The following is an 18,710-nucleotide window of genomic DNA, read 5'->3' on the forward strand; positions in this document are numbered from 1 at the left end:
GACAGACCAAAAAGCAAAGTGCAACACAATGGAAAACGCAGCAACAGAAGATGCTTACCTTCATAAGGCTTCAGTTATACAGGAATATCCAGCAAGATAACCTTGCCACCACTGCCAACCTTTAAATGAAGTGTGCACCTGAGCTCCCCTAGCGTGGCCCTGACTTCCTACCAGATGATCAGTCGCTGGTTCAAGCCATGGCTCAGCATTTCCACTACACTAAGGATTTGTATTAAGCTGGTAGCAAATTCACAAACAAACCCATGGATACAACAAGCCTTAAATCTCATTTGTGCATGCATTCTATATTATCTTCAAAGCAATTAAGTTTAGAAGGCTATAGCAACCTACTTATTACATATTTGTGTTCACACTGTTGTATTTTTTTTTTCTACTTTATGTCCTGGTTGCCAATTCAGTGATGGCATAGAAGCATATTTTAAAAGTGCAAGTTAGTTTAAAAAAAACTCTTTTAACATATACCTGTGTGAATGTGAGATAGATACGATCTGTAAGTGGGGTTATCACAAGACGTCCATTCAAACCCATGTACTCATAACCATATGAGAACGCCCCTGTACACTGTCGCACATTCAGCTCATCTGGTTCTCGGTCCCAATAAAAGCGCAACTGGCTTTCCCATTCAAACTCCTGAGCCTGCAGAATGCTACACAAGAGAGACATGCACACATGAGGATAAAGATAGATGTATTGTTTATGGCTTTGGTAGTTTCTCAGGAGGTTGAGGATTTACCTGTCTCTGACAAATGTATCAACAATATCTCTGGCATGAACATCAATAATGAGAACAGTGTTGTACTTTCTCCTGTCATTTTTGCTCAAGGGTTCTGTAATGCGAGTAACCAGCTCATCAATTTGTCGGTGCATTTTTTTAGCATACAGTTTCATTGCCTGTTTTTCTCCTTTCTTCACTTTTCGAAAGACATCCTCCACCTCCCACGTCCACCACACCTGATTGGCAGCCAGCACCATCATGCCTTGGTAGAGTAACATCCAATCAACTCTATGGGAAATACATATAGTATGGGAGTCTGAGTCACTGTTTAAGTAAATGATCACAACAATGAAGTCCCTCCTATTTCTACAACTACAACATGACCAAAACTTTATAAAGATGAATAAAATCAAGGTGTGAGGTATTATTTCTAAAGCCTAAGAAATATTCTTGTGAAAAACAACCTATGCCATGTGTAACAATGACAAGGCAGAATTTATAATAACACGTGCACACATGCTAAAAATGAAAGTTCAAGACAGTAAATATATAGCAAACAATTTTTCTGATTAGTTATAATATGCATTCCTACATACGCAGGTATCCTTACTCCTCCTGCATTATTGAAATAGAGGCTAAGCTGTGTATAAATTAGAAAATGAAGTTTCTGTTTTTCTATATCACTACAGGTTCATAGTCATATAAGTACTTGTATTATCTTGACACTGGTTGTTTCACCTGCTTCTGTCTTCACAGTATCGAAAAATAGCTTCCTTAGTGAGAAGTCTGTTTGTTCGTCTCATTTCTTCCAGCACTGCTGTCATCCAGATCTCCACTCTGCCCTCAGCAGGTATGGCCTGTCGGAAATCCATCACCTCCCCCTCAGCTGAAATCATGGCCGTGACGATTTTCTTATCACCTTCACCATCCTGAAACCTCAGGGAAGCTATGTTATCATACATCTGAAATGCACCAACAGAGAAAGTGACATATGAGAAATCAAGCTGGAAAGATTCAAGTGTACCTAGCCCTCATTTAATGCTGAAAGGAAATTTTCACCATCTCCAAAGAGAAATGGATCTGATTGTGAGCAATCAAATACAAACACTGATGCATAGCCCAGCAGCCCCACTGTACAGTAAAAAGCAAATGATCAGGCTTAAGTGACTTTTTTTTTTCCCTAGAAAGTAAAGACCTCTCAAGAGCTATAGGAAGGTTATTTAATGATAGGTCATTATGTCATATCTTGAACCTTCTCCACCATAACTGCTTGCTTTGTTCAGAAATTTCTTGAAGAAGCTGCCAAGATGTTGTTTGTATGCAGGAAAAGTAAAGGGCACTTTGGTAAACCAGACACTGTACCTTTATCATGTGTTCCTGGACACAAAGTGGGCTACTGCTGCCAAGGATACTGAGCAACTCTTCATCAGATATAAAGAAAAACCTTGGGAAGGCATTTCGCTTCGAGTCCAAATAATCATTCAAGCTTTTCTGACATTTCTCCAGCACATTATTTATATGGTTGAGGTCTGATAGTCGATTTGGGGCTTCACAGCATTTTTTAATTATTGGATCCTCTGCAGCTTCATCCATTATCTATGTGGGAAATAAAATTAGAAAATACCAAACAGCATTGAATTACACTAGATTACATTTAGCTGGTGACAAAACAGACTGCACAAGCAGTATAGGTTCTTTCAACAAGGAATTAGTTTTAAATATGGTTCCCTATATTGCCACTCTGTGTGAGCACAGAGGGAAGTATGCGTGTTCTTGCAGCTGAGAGTATGAAGATACTACTGTAAAATCAAGCGTAAGAGAAGCCTGTATCCCAAGCCATGCAAGCATAATCACATACTTGACTTTGCTCCTGTGTATAGACGTACTTTAAGTATATGTATAACATTGTGGAATCACAGTACAGTTCAGTTACTTGCCTTTTTAAACAAGCTGTCTACACTGTCAAATATTTCAGCTTCTTCTGAAAGCTGTGATCTTATATCTCCACCAATAAAGATGCTCTCCAGGTACATCCATTTTCTCTGAACCACCATCCAGATCTAAGAGTTAAATGTCACCATCAAAGATTACAAAAGAAAAAAAGAAAATCCTGATAATAAATAAATGTTAATTATTTAGCCCAACACTTTCTTCCCTACCTCAATTACTTCACCAATCAATGCCAAAGATTTTTCCAATTGGTGACCAGCTGTAAGGAAAGGACCCACAAAACGACTGCCCAAGATACTCTGAAGATTGACGGTGTTGTCATCAAGAACCTCTAAAATTTCATCCACAGATCCCAGAACAAAGCCACGCTTCTCAGTGCCTTTGAAATATGTTTGTATAGTAAATTTCATCTGTTCCCATGTTTCTGCTATCTCCTTCATACCCTGCACATGTGCATAAAAAGATGTGTTTCAGACTACACTGCAAGAACTATAATTGTAGCATAAAAATGAAACCAATTAATTCAACAAAACTTTTGCACAGATTTCCAGCACAGGTTTATAAAGAGGTTTATTTCAAAACATCATAATTGAAACCAAATGAACTCTATTTTTCATTGACCGCACTTGCTTATTGTGATAGCACAAGTCCATATACTGCTGTGAAAGCCACAACGGCTAGGATTTTGTGCTGTGTTGTAGCTTATTAACAGAACTATTGATTTATTTACATTACAGCACCTCCCTGAAGATAGCACAACTTACTCTCATGCCACTCAACATCTCACATTAAAAAAACTGTTGTCACCTGTCTTTTTAATTTTATTATCATTTTCAGTTACCTTCTCGACACTGAGCTCCTTAACAGCTGTTCCAACTATTTCATTGATGACATCTGTGTGCCTGTGAAGTTCCATAGCAAACATATTCTCCAAAGTAAACGTTTCTGTTGCCATTTCAAATCTTGTGCCTGTTCTCTCCATAAGGTCTTCCCAATGCCTGTATAAAATTGATGTATCAACAACTGTAGCACAACACAGTAAAATGAAAACAAATGTTTTGCATCTTAAGAGTTTATAGAAGAATGAGTATTTGAAAAATACAAAGTACCCTAGTCATCATAGTCCACTTGCATGCCATTATGTACACTCATTAAGGAGAAGGATGCAGCATAACCCCAGTGACAGAAAGTTCTAGCAAAACAAATGCAGCCTTCCTACATGATAAAAAATGAATTTAAATAGATTAAAGCAAACCTTTCTCTTAAAGCTTCGTTTTTCAAATCAAGCAACAAAGGAATGGAGTCTCTAAATGCCTTCATTTTTGTTTCCAACTGAAAGGCTGCTGGCATACTGCGAACTTGTTTGGGCAGCTTTCGAAAAGCTTTAAGAAATCCTTCAATTCCTTCCTGAAGAAGCTGCACGTTGAGGTCTATCCAGAGCGTCCGAGACCATTCCTCCTTAGCTGCCTGGGAGCAAGGTTAACAGGAGGAAAAAATCATATTTCTCTTTATTTTTTGATACAGCAGGATTTAGAGACCACAGTCAGGATATACATGTGATTGCATCAGCATTTTACAGAGAAAGAGGCAGGTTAACATTCAAGACAGATTTATAAGCAAAATAAATAATGAATAAATCAGAAGCAAGCATGGAGAAGAGGAAAATCATTCTTAAGAGCATACTTTACAGGCAATCAGTCTGGCTGCTGGCTGATCAGGGCATTTTAATCTTGAATAAATAAAACTTCTTAAAAATGGTAAGAGCAACTAAAGCCTGAGATAGCCACTGTCACCTGTACATCCAAATGTGGTCCCACTGAAATGATCAGGAGTCGTGTACAATATAAGACCATCCAATAATTTCCAAGAAATGAGTGACTGTTCCTATCTGATAAATATATGTGTTTGGTTCACTATGGAGACATTCTGTTCTCCTCCATTAACATCATTAAATTGACATAATGATGGTAAATCACAAGTCAGTTCATTTCATGCAAAGGAACAGAGTTCATAGTAACTAAGGGACAGTGTAAGCTCTTCTATCTCCCCCCTTTGCATGTGATATGTGCCTGAATATGAGCATGCACACACTTACCTTTTGTAACTCATAAATTTCATAGACTTGCTTTAGACCTTTCATATCATTCTGCACTTTAATTAAGTCAGGATACACTTTAGCTGGCAAGTCAAAAAGTTTCTCAACACTGCTCAGTTCTCGATGATTTTTTTGCATTTCTTCCATTTCTTTTTCAAAAATGGCCATGAGTTCGAGTCCTGGAAATGGACGGACATTTTTTTATATAAACAATCCCATGCATTATGGGCAATAAACAAAACAGCATCTGCATGCAGTCAGCAGAAATTACAGTACTAAAAATGTCATATTGATCAGCTGATCAATTTGTATGTTAAGGAAACCACAATTTTCTTGTTTTACATAAAATTTGATGAATTTTCCAAGAACCAATATTGTTAAGACATCACTTTACATGCTTCATTTACCTTTATCAAGATCTTCTCCAACAGCACCAGGTCCCTCAGCCATGAATTTAGAGAAGAAATCTGCTACCTTTGTACTGTATTCCTCAATTTGTTGCTTTGTAATCTAAAGAGAACAGAGTTTAAGTCATTTTCCTTTCCCTTTCTCTTTTTGTCAATTTAATCACAAATACTACCTCTGTGAATGTTCTTTTTATGCCTCCGAGGTTGTGATCAACTTCTGATGCTTCCAAGAAGAGATTCTCCCACTTCTCCTTAATCTTGTCAGACATCTCTTGCTCTTCTTTAGGCACCTAAAACAAAACAGTAATATCTCTCACAAGCAATAAATACTCATAGAAAAGTGAGAAAAATGTGCAATATAAGTATGCAAAAGATGGAAACAGCACTGAAGTTAATAAGATTCAAGTTGCACCTGTGAAGGTTTAGATCAGACATCAGGAAGAATTCTTTGACACAGAGAGTGCTTAGGCATTTTAACTGCTTGCCCAGGGAAGCGGTGGAGTTCCCATTGCCAGAAGTACATAACAGATGTGTGGAGGTGGCACTTACATACACTAGGGGTTTAGTGATGGAACTCAGTAGGTTAAGTTAGTGATTGGACTTGATGTCCTTGAAAGCCAAACTAGATGATTCTATGAATCGGATTTAAACATAAGCGATATGTCCATTTAAAATGGAGCTACTGCTTCAAGAACAGAGGTTGCATTGGAAAATCTCCAGATGTCACTTAAAACCTCAACAATGCTGTGTTTCTGTGAAATGTCTTAACAGGAAAACAATTATTCATTCACAGGGGAAGCATTTGTGAGCATAGCTCAAATCTGAAATGTTTTATGAGACAAGAAATAATGTTCACCTACTTGAATATCATACATTGCAAGAGTTCGATATTTCTCCCAGATGTCCAAATACTTCATTTCCACAATGAACGACATGCCTCTGATAGTTGCAATTGTACCGAGGACAATTTTCAGGTCTTCCAAGGATTCAGTAGGTGTCCTTAGATCCTGTGACAATCTCTATAAGAGTAAAAAAGTAATTTCCAGAGGCAACACTGGAAAGGTAATTGGCCAGTTCTTACTATAACACAAAACACAAGTAAATGACATGCTGACTCTTTCATTTTTAGTTTATGTGATGATAAACATAATACAAAAAAATAACAAATCAACAAAAAGTAAATACCATAAAAACCTAAATGTTTTTGTTACACCAAAAAAGAAGTTGTGAAGGGTGGTTTAAAAGGAATGCAGAATTACCTACATGAACCTAAATTACCTACATTCACAAACACAGGAATGAGAAAGCCTCTTTATTTGCATATTACCGTTCTCTCATTTCCTAGCTACAGTGACAGCTCAGCTCTATACGTACGGCATCCTACAGCACATTGCTCTAAGTCAAAGTGATTCAGATGGTCACCTGCTAATCAGTGAAAGCTGCATCAGACAACAAGAACACAAAACACCTACCCCGATCTCCTCCTGAAGACTGAAGAGTTCATTTCTTGCAAATTCATTAAGCAATTTTCCATGGGAAATCATCCAGTCTTTAGCTCTATCCTCCACTGCAGAAACTAAAGTACTCAGACAAAGCCTGATAAATTGTTCATCTTTTATCAAGGGCTGCTGAGTGACTTCTTGAGCTGTCTTCACATAGAACTGCAGCTTTTCATCAAAGGTGACATAGGAAGGCTTTTCATCAGCAAGCTTCTTTATGGCCATGTCTTTGTCCACAGTCCACAGCAAACTATATCTCTCCCAGTGGTTCAAATATGTGCTGAGAGAAGTCAGGACTCCGTGGACATTCTGAGTGATGAGAGCAGCCTGCTCAGTTATCAGAGGGTTCTGGGAGACATCACTGTAAAAACTGAATGTGATAACTTCATCTTCTGTAACACGCTGAGGAGGGCATTCAATACACGTGCCATGCATCCACCGCACAAAATGCTAGAGTTTTCAAGACAGGTTTGAAAAATAATTACCTTGTGGAGAGTCACATAAATAAATAAGTCATCATTATTTAGGAGACTATGTACAAAATAATGTGAATGATTTCTTGAATCAACTGTTTTCAAGACAGCACGAAGTTATTTCATACATGTTCAACACACTAGTTTTATGCTGTGTTGCTCTCTTTTTTATGTTTTAATAAAGAATATTAAAAAATAGAAGAAATTTTGTTACTTGTACACATTAACTATATCATACATTTTCTGTGTGGCCCAAGACAATTCCTCTTTGCTCAGAGCAGTCTAGCATGCCCCTGGGTTATATTTTCCCAAACACTTAAGAGTTAATTTCATTCTAATAAAATCTTTCCATGTATTATTCAGTCTATTTCTTTAAACCTCCACAATATAGCACAGCAGAGGGAAACAGACATTAGGCTGCATAAAGCAGTCTAGCGGAACAGCAAATCTAAACATAGGAAGCACACCTGATCTAAATGTATGCATTTCATACAACATTCAGAATAATATCTCCACCAACAGAGGGCACACAGGATTGCAGTCATAGCATTTGGCTTCTTTTTTGAAAAGTATTTCAGTGTGATCATATTCATACAATAAAATATGGTGATATCTTTGTTGAGGAAGGTAAATAATTTGTCTGCTGTTAACCAGTTGTACTAAATGTGTCCTAGATACCCATCTCATACCTGTGTTATCAGTTTGCAACATTAGGACAGTCTGTAAAATTAGAACAATGTATTGGATAGTTTTATCGCACAATAAATCATTATTAATCTTCCCTTTGACATTAACTCTCGCCCAAACATAAAGTGGGATTAATTCAGTATAATCACAAGCAAAATATGGTAACAAGTAAATCTTAATCAGAAATCACCTTTGTGACCTCAACACAGTGCTGGATACATTGTGCTGTTATTTTGTAAATTTCACTGGCACTGGGTAGCAAGATTATCTTCGGAGGAGACAGAACAGCTTCTATTTGGAACAGTGGCACATTTGCAAGAACAGCTGCATTAAAAGCTTGCAAATTCCTGGGAGAGGAAAAAAACCGTGTCAAAGGTAGCAGTGAGCTGCCCAAGAGAGACTGCAATTATGAGGTATGTATTTAAATATGTGAGCATATCTGTTAGAACTCAGTTAACAGTTATTTCAGCTGGAAACGCTAACGTGTATCTGACCAAAATTGTCCCACTGATTTAATGCAAAACCTTGGCTAACTAAAATAAGTTACTGAAAGGAATGAATGGGGATATCTCAGTGCAAAAGGATCCTAAGACTACAGTTTAAAGATCTGGATCACAGGAGGGAGAGATGGCTGGGAAGCTTCTATAACCCTGCAATTCTCTGTTGGAGATGCTGTAAAAAGCCCTTATAATATTTTGCTACAGGAACCTCCTTTGCCCCAGGTAAAGCATAATCCACCAAACCACTGTTCTCATGTTCCCTGCTTTGCAGGGATGCACTGGGCACACAGACAACAAATATACAAAACTGCATTCTTCAGTAATACAAGGATTTGACTTTAAAAATGAAGTGGAGATTGGCAACTCCATACCCTGCAGAAAATGTACATTATTTCTCTCTCCTGCTGACAACATCAATACCCATTCTCTCAGAACTCAGGTCTCTCCTCTGCCTTGTTACCAGTTCTCTGCTCTTTGCACAAAAGCAGTACAAATACAAGCCTCTTTCAAACTTGAAATCATTCAGGTGTTCAGAGTATCACTACATGAGTTTAGAACAACAGATTGAGGTAAAACCTAAGGAGGGAAGACTAAAAACGCATTAAATTAACTTACTTCAGAATTAACTGTATCAACATGTGATAAATCCTATTTTCCCAGTATGCATAATAGGGAGCCAGTTTTGAAGATCTGCCACTTTTCATATTGACATGTCCTTCCAGTTGTGATAACAGTTGTGGAATGGCAGCATACTTTCTAACCATTTGATCTATATCTTTTGTTCTTTCACACTTAATATACTCAAAAAATTCTTTCATTTCTGCAAAATAGTACAAAAAAATAATGTTAACAACTGCAAAAGACTTAACAATCTTCAACAGTGGAATAATTAGCTGGGCTTTATGTGTGAACATAAAATTGGTCTTGTACACTAATAAAATATCTTCATTTAATAACGCTAATTTATTAATTTTTCAGTCCTCTATCTTATATGGATTCAATTATTCAACAGCAATTAATAGATGTGAAAGTGACCTCCATAAGACTCAGAAATCACAGAATCACTTCAGTTGGAAAGGACCCTTTCCAGGGGTCCAGCTCCTCTGCAATGAACAGGGACATGTACAGCTCAGTCAGGTGCTCAGAGCCCGCAATAGCCACTTTTAGGCTATTGAAGCTCTGCTTGTGTTCCCATGTTACACCATGAAATACCACTGTAACTACTCCTGGAACTGCTCTATGGTTTTATCTTCACAACTAAAAAATGCAGATGGAACAAAGTAAAATATCAGAGCTCAGAAAAGAGAGTATGTGGACTTACTGGGAAGCATATCATCACTTCTTGAAAGTGGAAATTTAAAAAGATTTGTTGATTCTATTTGTAGAAGGTTGTCATTTATGTCTCTGGAATTAGCATGAATCTGTTGTACGAGGGATTCAAACTTCTTGATGGCTTTTTTACACCGGACTGTAAAGTCAGCAATACCTTGAAATAAATCATAATCATTTGCTTGCTTTCTTTTACCAAAACTTTCAACAACGTATCAAAATTACCACAAACAGATGTGTTGGGAAATAAAAATAATACTCTGCAGGTAGAATAGATGTTTTCACATCTTATCCTTCATCCAGTTTCCTTCCTGATTTAAGAGTCTATACCCATTTCCACTTAATGTTTTATATGTAATGAAAACATAAGAAATATCCTCCTGCATCAGACCCTACCTAATGCATGATTAGACCACAGCAATAGCATGTGCTATTTAGGAGTATATTGATTTCATCTGGCATATCAAATAGAGTGCAGAATTGCAGAGATTTTTAAACTCAAAATCAGTATCTAAGACTATTTTTAAAGAGTATCACCATTACCCAAGGAGTTCCAGTTGAGTCTTTTTTGCCCTGGTTTGAATACTTTCCAGAGATCTTGAATATGGTCATCAAGAAGTTTGGTTTCTGCTTCATTCAGTGTTTCTATTACATTGTGATAGTCATCCATCATGCGTTTTAATCCATCTGCATATCTAATAAGTGTAAAACATATTAACAGCAATAAAAAATATCTAAAAATTGTACATTGGAAACATCATTCTGAACATACACAAACATTTGCAGGAAGAACTACGGAATATGTATTAATCAGGTATGCCATTCACCTCCTATCTAAAAGAAAAGAAAAATCCTGCGAGATCCCAACAGCAGCTAGACCAACCTCTCCTGGTCCAACAAAGTGTTTAAGACAGCCTCTGACTGAAGCACATAAAGGAATAACGTAAATGAATTTTAAAGTCCAGTTAGGGTACTTGTTGGCATTTCTATGTGCCCAAACGTCTGTGATAACTTGGGTAAAAGAGACTTATTCAATGCTGCACAAGAAAGTAGCAGTGAGTTCAAATGTTAACTGAAATTTACATTAGATCAGCAATTCATGGCAAAAACAAACAAACAAACAAAAAACAACCTACTTTGTTTTCCCTTCAGATTTGCTTCTGATATTCATTTATAAAACAGTCTCACAGGGTGAAGGATGTAGGCAGCACCAGAGGACAGACTGTTAGTGTTAGTGTTAGACTGCCATCAGCAATTTTGTCTTTAAAAGAAGTCAGTAAGAGCTCTCCTATTTCCAGAATTTAAGGACTCAGGGCACACTGGTTTGCAGTGAAATCACTTGAAACATTGATGCAAAAGTGTATGCAAGCAGTTACAGCCTTACCTAAGATATCTGTCTTCCTGTAATGCCACATTTCTTGCTATTTCTGGGACTGGAAACCCCAGTTGTTCCATGTACTTTGTTTCAATGATAATCTCTTGGAGTCGGGGAGAAAAATTCACTAGGAATTGGACACCTTTCTCTGTGTTGATAGGCTCCTTTGTTACTGAGGTCTACAACGCAAGAAAGCAGCAGAAATCAGAGAAACAACACCAGACATTTCCAATTCAAGGCAAAAGTTCACTTTTGGGGACATTTGATAAGATGGTATGTAAAAGTCAGACAGTACAGCTGACATTCAGAGCTGGTAGAAATGCCTCTAATATTCGATAGCCATCTCAGCATTCTACTTTCAAAAATCTTTTTGTGTACTGCTGCAATCAGCTATACAGAAACCCAAGTAAAAGCTCATAGTCAAATGAAAGATTAATTAAACAGGATTATGAATAGTCTCTGCTAGGAATCAACCACCACCTAACTTCAGTCCTCAGTTCTGTTGTAATGTCCCCAAAATATTGCACCAATTACCAAAGATTGATAGGAAATACAGTGCAGGAGAAAATAGAAACAACATTCATGCGTCCACCAGACAGGACATTCAGCAACTGAACTCCTACAAAGGATCACAGAAAACGCTGAGTTCAGACCTTTTAAAATTTTCCTTTACAAAACAGTATTCCTCTTTAAAACACCACTCCTAGACAAATCGCACTGACCATCAGATAGATTTTAACTCTTTCTCATGGAGAAGCCTAGTGTGAAATCTTCCTATCTCTTACCTGCTCAAAAGCCTCTTGACAAACATGGGTTGCTGACCCACCAGTGATGAATATCAACAGAGTTTTTTCCAGTAACAATGGGAGCACCTTTTCTGTCTCATCTCTCCACTGATCATATTTCTGATCCTCATACTCTTTCATCTTCCTGGCCACTTTAAGATATATTTTCCTTACCTAGAAAGGAAAACTCTATCATCTTGATGATCAGGAAAAATGTTACGCTATCCTGTCTTAATAAGATTTGTTTCCAATTTTTATTAAATGAGAGAGCAGGTAATGCCTTGCAATTAATGCAGACAAAGAAGAATTTAGGTTTTTAAGTTCTGTCATGGATTCTGTCACTATCTCTCCAAGAAACAGTAGAAAGATTTCCAATCAAATTTTCATGCCTAGCATGGATCACTACGTGCAAAGACATTATTCGAACTTCATTCACATAAGAGCATTTTCACATCCCTAGAAGAAAGGTATGAGGAAAGTATTTCTTCCTTCATTAAACAGCAGAGACCAACATACTTCTTTTCCACGTCCACTAGCAAGCAACCCCTCTACTTCCTGAAATCGAACAATAGTGTGTTTGATGCGATGGAAAAGTGATCGACACCAGTATATTGCTCCAGCCAGTGGAGGATGATTCTTGAACAAGGGTGGATCCGTGAGGTTTTGAACAAAGATTTGTTTAACATTTTCAACCTAGAAAAGAATAAGAGAATCACCGTTAAGAATAATTTCTCTATTTGCTGTTCCATGGTCAGTATTGAGCTTGGTACAAAACACAAGCTCTGAAGTTAATTCCAGCAACAGGACAAAAACAATGATTTCTTATTCCTCATTCATCTCTTTGATGTATCAACTACATTATAGCGAACGTTTTCCTTTCTGTTTCTTGTGGAACTGCTACTTCGTGTTCTTTGTGAGACTACATTTCATTGTGAAACTTGGTGTTCTTGGAAATACCAAGATAAATGCTACCATGCAAAGGCTTTCCAATATATACGCTTCACAGGTCATTTTCACAGAACCGAGGAATTATTTCTGCCTTCACTACTAATCTCAGGCACATTTTGGTCATACCATAAAGTTGTGTAGAGCACCAGAAAACTAAAAGATAGCTTTTCTCAGGAAGGACTACTGTTGTACTGCTGTTCACTAGGCAAAGGAACAGCCACAAGCCCTATAGTAAAGGCAAACATCCTTCACTTCCTATACTGCGCTACACACATTCAGATATGTGCATCATTTCAGCAAATAAACTATAATATCTTACAGGCAGGTTCAAAAATAGGAACAATTCTTAATTTTTTAAAACCTGTCAGCCTTTCAGACAGTAAATGACACTATACTTCTGTTGAGATATGTAAAGAAATATATAGATTTATTGTTTTCAATAAAGAACTTCATATATAAATAAAGAAAACCTAAATACCTCTTTGCAGTATTGGTCCAATATGTCATTGAACTTCATCATCAGCTGCTTATTAATTGTTTCACGACAGCGGGTGTTTTTGAAGTTCAACAGCATGTCAAATGCAGTTTCTGCTGATCGAAGATTCTTGAAAGATTTATCAATAAAGTTTTTGGCATCTTCTTCAATAATCTAAATGGAGACAAGCCAAGAAATCCCGTCCCTTAGACCTTCATCTTATGAAGCCAAGAAAGGAAGGCATAATGAAAATACCTTCTTGTAACAGCTGTAAAGAGTATTTTTTACTATTCTTTTGACTTATAAATGACTCGCAAACTGATGGTTTTCCAGTAAGCTACAGAAAACTGACGTTAAACCTATGTCTGCTGGGCAGGTATAGGAGTCACAAAAAACACTGCAACATCTTTCATTTGTGAAAGACCTTTCATTATCTGAGGGATAAAGGGATGAATGCATCCATAAAGAGCTCTACTTCTTTGTGGAAGGTAATTAAGATATGGAGCATATGAGTAAGTGGAGGTCACATGTGCCCTCCAGTCACGCTGCAGTGATTTTTGCCGATGAACACGAAGCATGTTTTATCAGTTTGCAAGATAAAGTGAAACTATAAACAAGAAGAACTTGCAAATAAAGTACTGATTTAAAAAAAATGGTTAAATACCTCACATTCACATATTTGTTCATATGTACATATATATATATTATACTTACTGAAACTCCTGCTTTAAATTTTTTCATAACCGATTTCCAATCATGTGCACCTTCAAGGCTAAAAGGGTCAAAAGCCAGTTCTTCCATTGGACTAGTTAGTTCATCTGCTCTTCTCAGAAGATCATCAACTTGCTTCGCATCACCTGTGACAACTTTCAGTTCAGAACCAAATACATTGTAAAACTCCTCAATGACCTGTTAATTCAGAAGAACAAATAAAAAACCTTTATTTTTAATGGGGTGTTGGTTTCTTTTCTGGACATTTGACACTTTTCAGTTATTGTTTCCCTGTAAAATAAGAATGACCCCGGAGAATGATTCATTCTTATTACGATTTACGTGCTGTACATTCCTATACAAGATGCAAAGTACCTTTAAGAAAAACAGTTCTAGAGGCCCAAAACTGCAGCTGTCAAAACAAAAAATACTCAGTTTTTATTACTTTTATTTCACTAGGGTTTTTACATAAAGTCTACATAGCACCTGACCACTGACAGACAACAAAGACTTCTAGTTATCCTACTCAAAAGGAACCTAAACAGAGCATCTGTTCATGTATGTTGCCTTGCAATTGTTACACTGATTTACATACAGTCAGACTTTATATTGTGGGATACTTAAATGACTAATCTATCTAAAATGATACCACAAGCTGTGAAAACTGCAAATCTGTCAAACAATTATTACAAGTCTGTATATTAACAGCAGTACTGAACACAGTAATACCTTTCCTTAGCTAATACTTTAGAAGAGTTATTTCATCTCCAGCATTAAGAGCATCATTGTTAAAATCAAAGTAATTGCTCAGGTCCTGAGGTTAAACACTCACAGATAAAAACAAACAGCTAAAGGCTATTAGCACTTCAACAACTACAGTAATAAAAGAACCTTCTCTGCATAAGAAAATACTGATGACACAATCACACTCTATAATTACTTTCTATACAACTACCTGTAAAATATCATACAGATCTTGACAGATTGAAATCATATGATCTGTTTTTCCAAATAAAAGTTGTCGGTCAAATTCCCAGTGTTGCTCTCCTCCTGATGCTTGAATCTGGGCACGAACAGCAAAATAAGATTTCTTCCACTGTTCAAGAGTACTTTTGGCCTCTGCTATTTTCTTTTTCGCAGCAGCTCTATCTTCTCTATTAATCAAATCAAAAGAGTTAAAATAGTGTAGGTAGAAAGATTATAGATATTTAATAATATATCAACTGAATAATGTATCTTGGTTTAGCAGCTTCTAATTAGTAGGTTAAACTTTCAACTGCTATATCTTAATTTCCAGTGGGACTGATTTTGAAAGGAGGTATTATTTCTGGACCAATTTTAATTATATTTATGCCACTTTTGTACCAAATTGCAGGGTGTTTATTGATTTACATCCTTCCAAGAGAAAAGAGGACAAACACCTTTTTCTTAAGGACTGATTCAGTAATTTATGAAAACTTCAACATGAATTGACTTTTAATTGACCTTCTAATAGAACTTGAGATATAGAAAAACACTGAAGCATGTTTGATGCAAGTGTTATCTACTACATTTTCTATAAAACAAGTAAAGCTATTCATAAATACAGACCAGTTCAGTAGGAATCCAGTACTTACTTAAATAGTGTACGTAAATCCACAGCTTGGCACACTCGATTTGAAATTTCCCATGCAATTCTTTCCATGAGGGGTACCATCCTTTCTTCTGTGTTGTAATACCGTGAGACAATCCATACCATTCTTAATGCATTCATCAGCGAAGGAATTGTATCCAAGATAATATTAAACCCAGCGCCATGTGCTAAATTCTATTAAATATACATGTACTGTGGATAAGTTATCATGAAAATACAGATACATATGCTTATAAATCAATATTTAGTCTGGAGTTAAGAAGAAAATCCATTGTTAGTAAATGAATAATTCAGTCAAGGAAACATCCCGGTGACTAAATTACACAGATGGTTAAAGATGAGCAGATCTGCAAAGAGTTTTCTTAAGGTCACATACCTTCAAATGGTGTTCCAGAGTTGAAAGAAACCTAGCATTATCAAGAGCTTCCACACAATATTCTCTGAGATCATTGATGACTATATGTAAATCTCTGACACGCTCAGACTCAGCTTCCTGCAGTACTGCCAAGACTTTTTCCACTTCTGGAAGCTTTGTCTGTTCATTAAGATAACTTAAAATGGCATTTCTTACACACCAGAGGTCAATTTCTGCAAGTGGGCCATTACCCTACAAGTTAGGTGGAATAAAAGAAGAATTACTATTATACAAGGGTGAGATCCTATAAACAGTTTTTTACATTCATTCTTCTTTTTCAGCATGCTGCACACTGAGAAAACTCAGATGTGATTCGACCATGAAAAAAAAAGGCAAAATAAACTCTGAAATCATAAGTTTTACACAGGCACAGAGGAATTGCTCATGGGGAGAATACCCTGGGGCTGGATTTGAAGATGCCATGCTTGCAAAGATATATGCACATATAACTTCATAAGCATGTAATATTTCCCATTTAATTGTTTAACTCATATGTGTAAATGCAGAATCAGAACCTTATCATTGGGTTTTGTTCTGTTTGAAAGATGACTTTTCAAGGGAAAATATAGTTTTATATATACATATATATACACTTTAATCATTGTATTTTTTAATATTTCATGGCTATCTCACTGGTTTTAGAAGTAAAAATGCAACTAAAAAAAGTGCCATGGCTTTCCAGTTTCCTAGGTGGATCGGATCTACAGAAAATTGCTTTATTTCCTACCACTATGTCCTCACTACCTCTGTTCTACTTCTATTAGTAAGTAGTCTTTCCAACAGTTAAACACAAATCATTCAGAGAGACTCTTGTGGATTTTCTGGGAGTAAATAAGCTTGGTTTAATGGAGATATTACCTCTGGAACCTTTTCCATTTGTTCCTCTAGAGTCGTGGATATTAAATTTTGCCAGGTCATTACACAGCTTTCAAGATCTTCAACCACTTCTGGAACTGTAGCGAGAACACTCACTTCTCCATCTAGATTTACAGTTGGCATGTCCAGTTTAATCAGCCCTGTCAGGAGCAAAGGCACTTAAAATTAACTGCCTTGTTCCACCAGCACTGTTAACAGTAACATCACTAAATGGCTTACACCTTCCATTTTATTGTCTATTTGAGTATAGGCAGCTTATCGCCTACTCTCTGCCTGTTTGACAATAAGGCAAAAGGCATAAGTTGCTCTATAGTTAACACAATACTAAGATATATTCATAGAAATAACTGAAAAACTCTCAGCTTTCAAGCCTCAATCCAATCACTAAGTGTTAAGAATTAGGATTAGGGCTTTGCTGAAGAAAATTATCAGTCCTCCTAGTATACACCATTACATTTCCCTCAATAGCAGGTACACTAACCCATGTCAGAGAAGAAATGCTAAGCCACAAGTGAAAGCCTGATTTGGTCTATCACTTTCTATATCCAGCAATGGCTAGAGTCTTCTGAATAGTGGGAAGAAACAAGGCATGCTGACTTTCTCTCAAGTTCTTACTTCAGACTGAAAGAATGTCACAGAATTAGCCCATTTCCCCATACTGACTGCTGTGCTTCAGAGCAGTAAATACTACTGTTACCAGCAAGAGAAACTTTGGTCGGATCTGCAGCTTCCCCAGAAACTGAATGTATTTGTTATTCCAAGCAAAGCCATTCCTAGGTGAACCTATTTTTATTGTCTTGCAGTCAGCAGAGTGCTAGCACAGATAAAATACCTGCCTTCAATTTGCTGTAGAGCTGGATGAGAAAAGCCCATGAATTTTTGCCTGTTCACATCATGGTACCCCTCAGGTTGCACTTCCTCTTGTTGCTGATCAGAGGAGACAGCAAGTGAATATTCCTATAATTCAGACAAGCACAGATTAGATGGTCTATATTTGGGGGTGGGGGGAGCTGGTATGCTTTCACAAAAATCTATCAGCACAGAAATAAAAATACTTAATATCACATTCTTAAATGTTTCTTAGATAGGCCCAGGCAATTCAGTTAAATAATGACTGCCCTCCATATACTTCTGTGATATTTTGTTTCCCCAAATATTCCAAGTATTAGCATAAACTTCATTTTGGCACGTGAAGGTTGTTCATGAAATACTAGTATTTCATACACTTAGTCCAAGTAATCAGCAGAATACTAAGCAGGCAAATGACTCACGGAAACCCTGAAAACTCCATATATAAAAGCTGTAACACATTTACCTTTGAGAAAATATTATTTAGCATCGAAAGAGTATCATCATTCAGTAAACCAAACTGAATCACTTCAGGAAGAACCACTTCAGCTTCAGTCAGGTCAATAGGTTCAGCAACTTCTTCTAAAGAGTATACAAAGAATCAGCAAAGATCTAACTGTTTGGTACAAAAAGTAATTATTAAAACCACTCCATCCCCCTTGGTGTTTAAAAGACAGGTGGACACATCACTAAGAGGCACGGCTTAGTGACAGGACTCAGCAGGTCAGACTGATGGTTGGATCTTATAGTCTGCAGGCCTATCCTGTCCTATGTAGCTCTGGGATTAACACAAAGACTGGAAATGCTGAACAATCAGTTGTTCAGGACAAATACCTTTGGTGTCTCTTAAAAAGTATACAGTAGAATCTGATGCAAATTCTTCAGGAAATTCATCAAGAGCCACATAGAAATACACTTTGGCAGTTTTCTGTTCTGTTAACTGAAACAGAGAATATAAAGGAAGAAC

The 18,710-nt window shown here is 36.8% G+C and overlaps 1 protein-coding gene across 3 annotated transcripts in view; it reads right to left on the bottom strand.

The window, feature by feature from the left end:
* DNAH10 (dynein axonemal heavy chain 10) overlaps positions 1–18,710 on the bottom strand; it is a 49,845-nt gene that overhangs the window by 29,153 nt on the left and 1,982 nt on the right. For all 3 annotated transcript variants that reach the window (XM_085555559.1, XM_015877792.3, XM_085555560.1), the window contains 29 exons: positions 18,578–18,683; positions 18,210–18,325; positions 17,731–17,851; positions 16,877–17,034; positions 15,980–16,210; positions 15,587–15,777; positions 14,926–15,124; positions 13,974–14,168; positions 13,263–13,433; positions 12,353–12,529; positions 11,837–12,010; positions 11,061–11,230; positions 10,220–10,371; positions 9,669–9,833; positions 8,963–9,167; positions 8,038–8,194; positions 6,661–7,137; positions 6,049–6,207; positions 5,362–5,478; positions 5,189–5,291; positions 4,782–4,960; positions 3,942–4,153; positions 3,528–3,684; positions 2,896–3,129; positions 2,674–2,796; positions 2,099–2,332; positions 1,475–1,698; positions 755–1,024; positions 484–667 (listed from right to left, as the gene is read on the bottom strand). In XM_085555559.1, the coding sequence (XP_085411685.1) occupies positions 484–667; positions 755–1,024; positions 1,475–1,698; positions 2,099–2,332; positions 2,674–2,796; positions 2,896–3,129; positions 3,528–3,684; positions 3,942–4,153; positions 4,782–4,960; positions 5,189–5,291; positions 5,362–5,478; positions 6,049–6,207; positions 6,661–7,137; positions 8,038–8,194; positions 8,963–9,167; positions 9,669–9,833; positions 10,220–10,371; positions 11,061–11,230; positions 11,837–12,010; positions 12,353–12,529; positions 13,263–13,433; positions 13,974–14,168; positions 14,926–15,124; positions 15,587–15,777; positions 15,980–16,210; positions 16,877–17,034; positions 17,731–17,851; positions 18,210–18,325; positions 18,578–18,683 (5,361 nt within the window). The remainder of the gene's footprint in view (positions 1–483; positions 668–754; positions 1,025–1,474; positions 1,699–2,098; positions 2,333–2,673; positions 2,797–2,895; positions 3,130–3,527; positions 3,685–3,941; positions 4,154–4,781; positions 4,961–5,188; positions 5,292–5,361; positions 5,479–6,048; positions 6,208–6,660; positions 7,138–8,037; positions 8,195–8,962; positions 9,168–9,668; positions 9,834–10,219; positions 10,372–11,060; positions 11,231–11,836; positions 12,011–12,352; positions 12,530–13,262; positions 13,434–13,973; positions 14,169–14,925; positions 15,125–15,586; positions 15,778–15,979; positions 16,211–16,876; positions 17,035–17,730; positions 17,852–18,209; positions 18,326–18,577; positions 18,684–18,710) is intronic.

The sequence above is a fragment of the Coturnix japonica genome, chromosome 9 (genome assembly GCF_054131305.1).
Source record: "Coturnix japonica strain WE chromosome 9, WE-NBRP24, whole genome shotgun sequence".
Taxonomy (NCBI): Eukaryota; Metazoa; Chordata; class Aves; order Galliformes; family Phasianidae; genus Coturnix; species Coturnix japonica.